Source organism: Natrix helvetica, assembly GCF_964273705.1.
Source record: "Natrix helvetica genome assembly, chromosome: 7".
Taxonomy (NCBI): Eukaryota; Metazoa; Chordata; class Lepidosauria; order Squamata; family Natricidae; genus Natrix; species Natrix helvetica.
The window spans coordinates 64,406,144-64,418,378 of record NC_138558.1 but is presented as its reverse complement, the minus strand read 5'-3'; the positions used below and the strand labels follow the sequence as shown (position 1 = coordinate 64,418,378).

Below are 12,235 nucleotides of genomic sequence, written 5' to 3'. Positions count from 1 at the left end.
AATGGATTGTGAACTTAATTTCTCCTGCGCAGCCCAATCACATAGTTTCGTTGCAAAGCATAGGTATCCAGCTAATAATACTATAAGAACAATGCATCATTTCTGCAATAAACTAATAGTCATCAAGGAAGTTAAAAGTAATGGTTAATTTACCTATGGACAGATCATATCATTAATCCCACCGCTGCTTTGTTTGTTTTTAATTGCCCAAGGAATTTTGTATTCCAATCCTTTTGAAATTAGTTGTTTCCACTTAAATTGAAATCTGGGTGATTTCTTTTGTGTTTATTGTCCTCAAAAGCTATGGATGTCATGGTTTTCTCAGTGTAGTAGCACTTTATGTAGCATTCATATACTCTATACATTATTTCAAATGCATTGGGGTCTCACTACATTTTGATATTCTACTGACCTAGTCTTCATCATATTTCTTTTAAACCTTTCCATAAATACTTTGCAGATGTTTATGGCAGAATGGCAGATTTCAGTGTTTTCCCTATGTGAGTTTTAGTATATTGATTAGATGTTTTGCCCCTTGGTGGATTGTTCCAGTGAAACTGACGATTGACTGCAGACTTCTGGCTTATCAATATTTGGCAGGCCATAGCGGCATAGGGACTTAAATCATCCATGATTCGTACTGACTTTCCCAAATCAAGTTTGTCTACAAGCAACTTTACTTCAGTCTTGGTGACTGAATTTTTGGTGATGGCTTGAATGTCCCTTCCGATCTGGCATGAGATGCCTGCTACAGGTCCCATCTGTCTGGGAATTGCAGTTGGGGCCCAGAAGGTGGTCCTTCTCTGCCATCACGTCGATTTGATGAAAAATTCTCCTCGCCCTCTTAAGTGAGATCATTTCCGTCCCTACTGATTTTCTCGAAGCCTCTCAAAATCTAGCTATGTCATCCAACCTAGGAGGTCATTGATATCTTGAGACGGTTCCCTTGCTGATCTAAACTCTTCCGTGATTGGGTTTTTGTCTGTAACATTGCTGGTACTTTTTAAGGAATTTGACACGGCCCACAGGGGAATCCTCAATTTGCCCTGTTTCTCACTGTCCTGGTCATAACAGCTTCATTTCCAATATGTGCTTCAATTCCATTTGATTCCATTCCATTCGACTCTACTCCATCCAACAATATCTATCCCTGTCTGTCTGTCTATATATCTGTCTATCATCTGTCATTATCCATCCACCACCCACCCATCCCTATCCATGCATCCATCCATCCATCCATCTTTCTTTCTTTCTTTCTTTCTTTCTTTCTTTCTTTCTTTCTTTCTTTCTTTCTTTCTTTCTTTCTTTCTTTCTTTCTTTCTTCTATTTATGCATCAGTCAATCAAATTTGTACACTGCTCCATCTCAGCTAAGTTGTTTACAAACAAGATAATATACAGAATATAAAATCACAACTAAAGGTGTGGTTAAAAACAAAATTAAAATTTACAAGGGAAAAATAAAAATGAAAATGAAACAAGTGCTTAACTGTGCCGCCCCCCCCCCCCAGTTTTGATGCCTACATTGCCTTCATTATTCAGGATTTTTCTTTTTCTCCAAACAACTTTTAGCTGCAGGTGGTCATTACTTCACCACTTCATCAGTAACCTTTTAAGCTTAAAACAGTGCTGAGTAAGTGGTACTTAATGACCCATCTTCAAAGTTCCGTCCATCGTACCATTTCTCTGGTCACGTGATCCCAATCCAGACATTGAAATCTAAACAGGTGTATTTAAAGGTGAATACAAAGCCGTTCCTTTAATATCTGCAGTCCTGAGCATCCCCCCCCCACTCTGTATATCTCTTGTTTAATTGATGCTTGAATTAAACACTATTAATTTTATAGATGGAAACTGTCCTTCTCTCAAAACTAAGAGGACACATCCTTAAAGTAAAATCATTATCTCCGTAAAAAAAAAAAAAAAAAACGTTGAGTTTATCACAGTCAGAATGAATCAACATCAATTATTGATTGGCATTGCATACATCCATCGAATGTGAAAATATGTTTGTTGATTGCCTCTCGCGATATGGTAATTGAAATCTCCATAAAATGTAGATAGGAAGCAAAAAAAAATCATAAACAGAATCTATATTCTGAGCAAGCAAAAAAGCAATCACTAAAATTACGGTGGCTTGAGCTTTTATAATACGCTTTTATCAGATTGTGGAAAGCTAGATGGCATTAGCTTTTGCGGATGTGATGCAAAAAAATTTGTATAGGTTGTTTGGTGTTTGTCCAAGAGACTGATTCTAATTTCTATCTTTTCCAGATTTACTCAAATGTTTCAAATGGCATTTGTGGTCAAGGAAATGCCACAGATCACTCCATAAGAATTAACTCGGTGGGTAGCAGTGCTTCGTCTACTCAGCCCTTACTCACACACGAGGACGTTTGAAAATAGACTTCAACCCAACTTGCTGGAGAATGTACTGTTTCAAAATGACAATCTGTTGCTCTAGTGGTAGTAGAAGTACTGCAGGAGTTGCTCCGTGTTGCTTTCTTTTTAATCACATACAAAATTAGACTGCCCATGACAGCCACACCATTGTTAACACTGCTTGCTAGGATTTGTATAATTGCTATGTTACAAGCAATGGCAATGTAGAATCAGATTTGGGAGTAGGAAATAGCAGATCAGAGATAACTATGGGGGGGTTGTTTTTTTTTAAAAAAAGGCATCATATAAAAGGCATCAAAACACCTGAGTCCAAAATGTTGTTGTGTTGAGTGTGGAAGAGGAAATATTTGAGCAATTTCCATTATTTCCCAAGTCTTAAAGGTTAGAAGCAAAAGCAAAACAAAAAACTGACGTTCCAAATCCAAGAACAAGGAGGTAACACTTGGTTGAGAAATAAATCTTGAATGAACATCAAACAGAACTTATTCCTAGTAGAGAGTTGAGGAACTTATGGCTGTGAAGCAAGTTCGTAGTCATGGATGTTAAAAATTATAACTTTTTGGAGAACCATAGATTCCCTAGCTTTGAGTTACTGCCAGTCCCATCTTGCTTATGCCTTAGTTCAGCATTTCCAAATGTTTCACTCTAGGCCAGTTTCTCAACCTTGGCAATTTTAAGAGGTGTGGACAAGGCATGAAATGTTCTAATCTTCACTACCGGTTTGGAAATGGAAGCTCAGGCGTGGCGCTTCTGCGCATGCGCAGGGCATCTGGATGGGTGGGCAGAGCCTCCTGCCACTGCCACTACCAATTGGCTTGAATCAGGGCGAACAGAATACCATCTCTAGTGTGGACTCAGAATTCTCCAGCCAGATTGCTGTCTTGTCTCAGGAATTCTGGGAGTTGAAATCCATACCTATCAAAGTTGCCCAAGGTTGAAGAAAAACCACTTAAGCAGAAAATATATAACATGAGAGGGACAAAAAAGAATTTTCCTGCCTCATTTCTTCTACAGGGTTGATATTAACAGACGTATTTTCTGTACAGTTTCCTCGTTGCTTTTTTGTCTATGTTCAGGGCTGTTCTATCTGGCCTGCAACTATCAGATGAACCACAAGGTGGCAGCAGAGAGTTTTAAGAGTTTTCCATGTCTCTTTGCTGCCCTTTAGTGGTTTGTTCAGAATTTGTAGCTCGGATACAGTAGTCCTGATGGTTTCCCGCAGCATGTATTGGGAAGGGGGGAAAAACAGACTGTCATATGGTGGTTTCCATATTAACAAAGTATCTTCATTTGTAAGAGTGTAAAAAAAAATGTAACATCTAATATGGTGGATTTCCCAGTCTGGTGAAGACATACTTGTGTTTCAAAACAGTCATATATTCTTTGTGTAGCTCCTGTAGATTGAGTGAAAAGATGGCTCACTTGTTCAATTTGTGTATATGTGTGACAGGGTGTATTTAAATCAGTCGAATACATTTGATAAGCTCCAAAAATTTTATCGGGAGTGCATTTTCCTGTACTTTGAAAAATTATTAGAGGTAAACCATTTCTTAGTTACATCTGGCAACATCTTACTTGTGTTACTGGGTATTTGGGTATGTCAGCATTGAGAAAAATAACTAATAACATGTTAAAATCGGAGTATTGGCAGGTAAATATCAGTTATGTGTATCCATTGGTATTTTTTTTCTGAAAGTGCATATTTCCCTTAAAGGCAGAACTTCCAGGGAAGACTCGAGAATAAATCTCCTAACAAATTCTAAAGTATTGATTGATTTAGAATGCACTGGGCCTTTCACATAAATGTTATTTACATTTACTGCATTGTTACATTTGCATACATTTCTGATAAAAGCAGTTATTTGACCTCCTGCAATGTTATTAAACACTTCTCCAGATGCAAGATAATTAAAATGCAACCCTAATGTCCTCCCCGGGTTAAACGCCATTAACCTTTGCTCTGTAATCTGATCTATAATTTAATATTCTTCTATGTTGTTTAGGGTTAAAGCTACCAAAGTGGGCCAGACAGTTTTAGAGACACTTTCACTGGAGATGTTACACTGTTGCACCTTTCCAAATTTTGCCAGGGTTTTTTGGGGAGTGAGGGGGGATGGCGTAGTCCAGGGGTGTCCAAACGTGGGAACTTTAAGACTTGTGGACTTCAACTCCCAGAATTCCCCAGCCAGCCATGCTGGCTGGGGAATTCTGGGAGTTGAAGTCCACAAGTCTTAAAGTTCCCAAGTTTGGACACCCCTGGCGTAGTCCAAGTTCCCTAAGTGCAGAGGGTTCCCATTCCCTTCTGTGAAGGGAATAGACTTCACACAAGTACTAGGTTCTCCTTGCAACATGCAGAAGACCTTCGTCTTCTCACCAAGGGGAAGGTCCTGCCAAGTATTTGTGTGTACATCAAAACCTTACCTGCTCAGGGGAGCTATTGGACCAACCATTCCAGTTGAGGGGGCTAGGAGAGCCAAATGGCACCTAGATGGCACCATTGGAGAAGGCTGTTGTGTTAGCCCTGTTTTCACGTTCGGTACACATAGAAGTCACAACATCTGACCCTTTCCAATCTGTGCAAGAGTGCACGAAACAGATCCTCCTCACGCAACTCAGCACTGATAGGCTTGGAAATGTAGGATTGGAAACCTTGCAAAATAGGTTCCCCGTTGCATGGAAGAATCTTACCTATTCTCTCATTCAACCATAGCAGAGGTTTCTTCATCCATGTTCCTCGCCCCGTAAGGCTAACTAGAGAATAGAACTCTGCTGTCTTATTGCTCCGATTTTCACCCGTTCGGCCAGCTCTGAAGGGGGAGCCCAAAGCAATTGGAATAGGATGTATTTTGAGATTCCCCAAGTACAATAGAGAGCAGAGCATTCACGTTTATTCCAGATGTGAATATTGCATCTTTCCTTACAGAGTCCTCCCAGAAGTCAGAAAGGCTAGCAGCAGAAGAATCTTTCACCCAGATACAATCATCACATGTAAACTCAAATCTCCCAGGAGAGAGGTAGCATTTTAGTTGAATGTGTAGGACAGGGGTGTCCAAACTTGGGAACTTTAAGACTTGTGGACTTCAACTCCCAGAATTCCCCAGCCAGCATGGGTGTCCACAAGTCTTAAAGTTCCCAAGTTTGGACACCCCTGGTGTAGGAGATAGAGAGTTGATTGGAGAACTTCCCCAGTTCGATGTATATTTCTGTACAGAAGGTGGAAACAGGGCTGGAGTCATATACTTTTACCTTTCTAAAGCTTTTAAAGCTACCAGAAAAACGCTCTTTGGCTTTTATAGCGGTTATTTTCAGAAAATCTTAATAATTATCTTATAATTATATAATAATAAGATAATAAAAATCTTAATAAAGCACAGCGGTACTTCCTTGGCACTTGGATGATTTATTTTTTCTTTCTTTTGAAGAGTCTCAGAAGCTATATTTTTATAATTTTGTTTTTGTTCAAATGTAGTTTATGCAGGAGCTTGAGGTTTTCAAATTTGCTTTGTTCGGTTGTGTTCTCATGTCAATGCTAAACTGTAGCAATAAAGTCTTCTCAACTCTTAGGTTCTTAAGTTAAAAATATTTTTATATAAATATATAGATATATAAATATAAATATATGCACAGTGCCTGTATGTATAAATACATGGATGTTTGAAAATTGTATTGTTGAAAAGTTTAAATAAAGGTGTAAATAAGATATACCCATTGGCAAGTTCTGTGAGATATTTTAATATACACCGAATCCAAGCTACAGATTCTGCACAAATAAATAAAATAAAATAAATAAGGGCACCTCATCAACAGCCACCTGTCGGCACAGATTGTGGTAACTTACAAGTTTCATGAGCTGTTTCAGAGTATCTGGGGAAGGGCGGAAGTCGACATCAGAGGTGGGTGGCTCCCTGTTCGGCCAAACCAATAGGGGCAGCGGTAGGAGACTCCACCCACCCACCCAGACACTTCTGCACATGCGCAGAAGTGTTGTGTGAGAGAGAGAGTGTGCACGAGGGAAATGGTAGTAAAACCCACCATTTGTCAACATATGCCTGCTTTGGATTGTGAATGTAGATAACTTACCAATAATTCACAAATGACGTGAATTACACAATTTGTGGGATGCGTGACAACACCAGGCAATGACCTAATGTTTCTACCAAACACTTGTAATGACCATTACGTCAGAGGAACTTCAGAGACATCCCTCACCTTAGAGGACTTAATGATTTCTCTACTAAATAATATATCAATAATAAAGGAATGTTAGGCTTCACTAAAATGTATGTGCAAGAATATAGGAAAGTGTGGAATAATATATGCTTACATATGCTAATGACACTGCCAACCCTTCTCAGCAAAGATCTCACCTGGAAAATCAATACGACCCAGGTAGCCAGGAAAGCCCAACAGAGACTCCACTTCCTCAGGGTCTTGCGAAAAAATAAACAACAACTGATGACCTCCTTTTACCGGTCCACAATAGAAAGTGTCCTCACTTATTGCATTACGGTGTGGCATGCTGGTTTGACAGCTGTGGATAGAAAAGCATTACAGAGGGTGGTGAGCATAGCACAAAACATCGTGGGCTGGCCCCTGATACTACTAGATGAGATCACTAGGGCTCACTGCCTTAGGAGAGTGAGGAAAATCCTCAGGGACGACTCACACCCTGGTCTGTCCTTCTTTACCCTTCTACCATCTGGAAGGAGATCTAGAAGAAGAGGCAGCCACACACACTGGCTGAAGAACGGTTTTTATCCGAGGACTGAATGAAAAACAACGCTAAACAAGGTAGTTGGGGAACTCATCAAATTTGCAGATGACACCAAGCTGGCAGGAATAGCCAACACTCCAGAAGACAGGCTTAAGATACAGAAGGATCTTGACAAACTTGAACATTGGGCACTATCTAATAAAATGAGATTCAATGGTGAAAAGAGTAAGGTTCTACATTTAGGCAAGAAAAACGGAATGCACAGGTACAGTATAGGTGGTACCTTGCTCAATAGTACCGTGTTTCCCCGAAAATATGAGAGGGTCTTATTTTCTTTTGACCCCTGAAATAAACGCTTGGACTTACTTTCGGGGAGGTCTTATTATTTTTGAGGTGCAGGAGGCAGCGAGTGTAGTCACCTCATGGCTGCTGCTATATTGTAATATTTTTGGGAAGGCCTTATTTTGGGGGGAAGGTTTATTTTAGGCCATGTGCTCAAAACCCCGATTGGGCTCATTATCCGGGGAGGTCTTTTTTTCAGGGAAACAGGGTAGTAACTGTGAAAGGGATCTTGGAGTCCTACTGGACAACCATTTAAATAGGAGCCAGCCGTGTGCAGCAGCTGCCAAAAAAGCCAACACAGTTCTAGGCTGCATCAACAGAAGAATAGAATCAAGATCACATGAAGTGTTAATACCACTCTATAATGCCTTGGTAAGGCCACACTTGGAATACTGCATTCAGTTCTGGTTGCTACGATGTAAAAAAGATGTGGAGACTCTAGAAAGAGTGCAGAGAAGAGCAACAAAGATGATTAGGGGACTGGAGACTAAAACATGAAGAACGGTATACAGGAACTAGGTATGTCTAGTTTAATAGAAAGAAGGACTAGGGGAGGCATGATAGCAGTGTTCCAATATCTCAGGGGTTGCCACAAAGAAGAGGGAGTCAAGCTATTCTCCAAGGCACCTGAGGGTAGAAAAAGAAGCAATGGGTGGAAACTAATCAAGGAGAGAAGCAACTTAGAACTGAGGAGAAATTTCCTGACAATTAGAACAATTAATCAGTGGAGCAACTTGCCTCCAGAAGTTGTGAATGCCCCAACACTGGAAGTCTTTAAGAAGATGTTGGATAGCTATTTGTCTGAAACGGTATAGGGTTTCCTGCCTAGACAGGGGGTTGGACTAGAAGACCTCCAAGGTCCCTTCCAACTCTGCTATTGTATTGTATTGTATTGTAGTACGATTGACTTGTGGGGCCGGTGGCACAGTAGGACTGTGTGTTTCCTAGTAGGATTCACTGGGCTAGAGATTTTTTGTCTTTCACTGTGAGTTGTATTGTGTTGGAGGTGGGTCAGTGGTTGGTTCCAGATCCCATTGCAACCAGTACGGTGCAACAGGGCCCGGCGTCCACCACATGAAGGTGCGCAGCACATGTGCACATGTGCGCAGCATGCACATGCATCCTTACCTCCTGTGACGCCTCCGCGACGCTCCAGGTGTTCGGCGGAGCGTCGCGCAGGCGCCATATGCTCCGTGCATATGCACGGAAGCGCCAAAGAGCTCAAATACAGGTAAGGATGACGGGCTGGTGGGTGGGCCCTCCCGAGCTCCGTACCAGAACGGTACCCGGTGCTCCCGTCAGGCACCGGTGCACCCGTACCGGGGCGTACCACCTGCAACCCACCACTGGGGTGGGTGTACGAAGGGAGGGTCAGCCCATCTCGTTGTATGTATGTCTGATAATAAAGGTCTTGAATTGAATTGAATTAGCACATCCAAACTTTACCATTACCAAAGGCCTACCAGAAGCTTGCTTACATAGAGTAGTGGTCAAAATTGTGGAAACCTTTCGGGGAAAGTGTACAGTATTTTTGAGGTTTGATGGCTATCAACACCACTTTTTTTTTGGGAGTAGTAGCATAAAATTATACATCAATGGAGATATAATTTAATGAAGAATAGTAATGCAATGACTTTTATGAAGGATTTGCTATTAGAATAGCAGTTATAAAGAAGAAAATGAAAAACGTAGAAAAAATGAAATATACAAAAATTATCACCACGTCAGTTAATACTTAGTTGAGTAATTACAATGTCTTCCCATGGAGTGAATCAAGTCTTTTCGTTCTGCAGCCGTTATAATGTGAATGAAATGAAGGAAAGCTACCTGATATCAACCTAAGCACGTTATGCTTCCCTTTTCTGGTTATTCGGCTATAATCTTTCATAGAATGCAGATAATTGAACAGACTTTGCTGCATTACATTCTTGATTAAATTATCTTTCCATTGATATATAATTTTATGGTACACCCCCCCCCCAAAAAAAAAGTGGTGTTAATAGCCATCAAACCTCAAAAACACACTTTTCCCAAAAGGCTTCCACAATTTTGGCCACTACTGTACAGTATAATAATAAACCTTGGTTCACAGCTAGGTTCAAGCAACTACATCATGCCAACGAAGAGGTCTACAGGAAGGTAGATAGGATTTTGTACAATCAGGGCAGAAATGTATTAGCAGGGAGATCAGGCTAACAAAGAGAAATTACTTAGAAAAGCTGAGGAATCAGTTCTCCTCTAATGAACCAGCAAATGTGTGGAGAAGTTTGAGGAACATCATTAGCTACACCAGAGCTCCCTCTCTTACTGAACAGTATCGTCACCTGGCAGATGAGCTGAATGTCTTCTACTGTAGGTCTGAGAGGAGACCACTATCATCATCTGCTGCTATCTTCTCCATCTCTCAGGTAACACCAATAGTAGTTAAGTGTCCTACACATATCTCCATCTTTCTGGTTGAGCCCCACCACCACCACCTCTGGGGATCTTAGAAAAAGATGTGCGAGACCCATTCCAGAGGTTTCAAGTCATACTCCAGAGGAAGAAGATTGGAAAAGCACCAGGCCCAGATGGAGTGACTCCTTGCTTGAAAGCCTGCGCTGATCACATGGCCCCTGTCTTCACCCTCATCTTTAATAAAGCACTGGAGATGTGCTATGTCTCTTCTTGCCTCAAACCTTCTACTATCATCTCCGTTCCCAGGAAACCCTCCATCAGGAAGGTTGTAGCCCTGTGATGGCAAATCTATGGTACGGGTGCCAGAGGTGGCACGCAGAGCCCTCTCTGTGGCACATGTGCCGTCACCAGCTGCTCTTCTGGTTTCCAGCATGCACATGTGCGCCAGCCAGCTGGTCTTGGAAAAAACGGCTTGAAAATGGGCCCAAAACAGCCAAGAACCAGGCTGTTTTTCAGGCCGTTTTGGGGGCATTTTCAGGCCATTTTTCCAAGCTCTTTTCAGGCAGTTTTTGGCCCAGAAAATGGCCAGAAACAGGCATGCATGTGCTGGCCAGCTGGTCTTTGAGTTTCCAGCATGCACGCATGCACACGCATGCACATGCATTCCACTTTGGGCACTCAGTGCCGAGAAGGTTTGCCATCATGGTTGTAGCCTATTGCATGACTGGCTTCTTTCACATCTACCTTCCTGACCATAGTGCCATCTGACACATCTATATATCCATGTCAGAGAAGGCTCTTCTCATTCCTACCTAGATGGAAGGCTCTGCATGCCTTGGCCAAGGCTAGAGAAAGACAGGTGCTAGGGGAAGTGCCATTCTCAGAAATCAGAGCAGAACAAGTCTTTAGAAGAGGTCACCGTGAAATACGTTTTCCTACAAGTGAGACAGATTGGCATAATGATTAAGGCACTAGGCTAGGAAACTGGATGTCGGTGAGTACTAGTCATGCCCTTGGGTAGGAAGCCATGTGATTGACTTGGGGCCAGTCGCTCTCAGCCCTAGGACAATGGGAAACTACTTCTGAAAAACAAAACCTGCCAAGAAAACTTCAGGGTCTTCTCCAGTTCATCTCCAATAGTCAACAGTCACTTGGTTAAAAGAAAATGACCAAAAAAGATGATTAAAAAGGTCCTCTCTAGATCTTTCTGGCAGCAAATGTGGCTATTTCATGGCCACGGCGCCATGGTAATCAACAACAATGAAACAAGCTAAACAAGAATGGAGTCCAACTAATGCTAAGACACATCCACTTGTGGTGGCTTTCCAAAACCACAGCAGATTGCGTCGGCATAGCAGGAAGAATGGCACGTTGGCAGGAGTTCAGGCAGCTCCAACACTGAAATTTCTGGTGATTTTATGAGCTGCAAGTTCTTCATCACAGATGTTACGCATTGCTGTGACAAGCTCTGAAAACAAAATGTAATAAACCTGATTCCAAATGATTCACAAAGCTAATGAGTTGCTAGTCTGCTGCAAATTGCATTTTGCGTTCTGTAACCATCCTGAGGGTTCACATAATGTAGTTCCTAATGAGGTTTTTTTAATATGTGTGTGTGTGTGTGTGTGTGTGTGTGTTGTATTTGTGCTGATAAATAAATAAAGGGAGACCAGTATGGATCCATTTCAAGCTATTTAGCTCTCATCAGCTAGCCATACCCTTACTGGGATTTGAACCAGTAAGGGTATGGCTAGCTGATGAGAGCTAAATAGCTTGAAATAGATCTATACTAGTCTCCCTTTATTTATTTATCAGCACAAATACAACACAAATATAAAAAGGCAACATTAAAAACAAAAATATGGGTTTCTGCCTGGATGGTTTCTGTGATGAGCCGAAGGACAGAAAGAGGGAGGAGTGATCTCCCTCCCATATTTGGTCATACCAGGGGTTGTAACACACACACATACATACATACATACATACATACATACATACATATAAAAGGAGGGGAGAGGTTTTCAAGATGAGAAGTGTAATGACATAAAAAAGTTATTTCATAAATTTCATTGACACGAAGCAGCGGATCTGCAAACACCTAAAAGCAAACATAAAGCACATAAAGAATGATTACAGGAATTGGGTATGTCTAGTCCAGTGAAAAGAAGACGTGACATGAGAAAAATATTCCAATATTTGACTGGCTCCCACAAAGAAGAGGAGGTCAACCTATTCTCCAAAGCACCAGAAGGCAGGACAAGAAACAATGGATAGAAACCAGGGGTGAGTAACTTCCGACATTACTGCCGGTTCGGGGCATGCTCGATTTTTGGTTTAAAAAGGAGGAACAAACTCATCCCAAACCAAAGGGGGAAACCTT

General features: G+C 41.4%; 1 protein-coding gene across 1 annotated transcript in view; it reads left to right on the top strand.

Moving 5' to 3' along the window:
* The window catches only part of KIT (KIT proto-oncogene, receptor tyrosine kinase), a 144,504-nt gene extending 138,398 nt beyond the window's left edge, over positions 1-6,106 (top strand). Inside the window, exons 21-23 of the mRNA XM_081959290.1 lie at positions 2,274-4,533; positions 4,618-5,447; positions 5,567-6,106. Of these exons, the coding sequence (XP_081815416.1) occupies positions 2,274-2,399 (126 nt within the window). The 3' untranslated portion in view covers positions 2,400-4,533; positions 4,618-5,447; positions 5,567-6,106. The remainder of the gene's footprint in view (positions 1-2,273; positions 4,534-4,617; positions 5,448-5,566) is intronic.
* Positions 6,107-12,235: the final 6,129 nt, after the last annotated feature.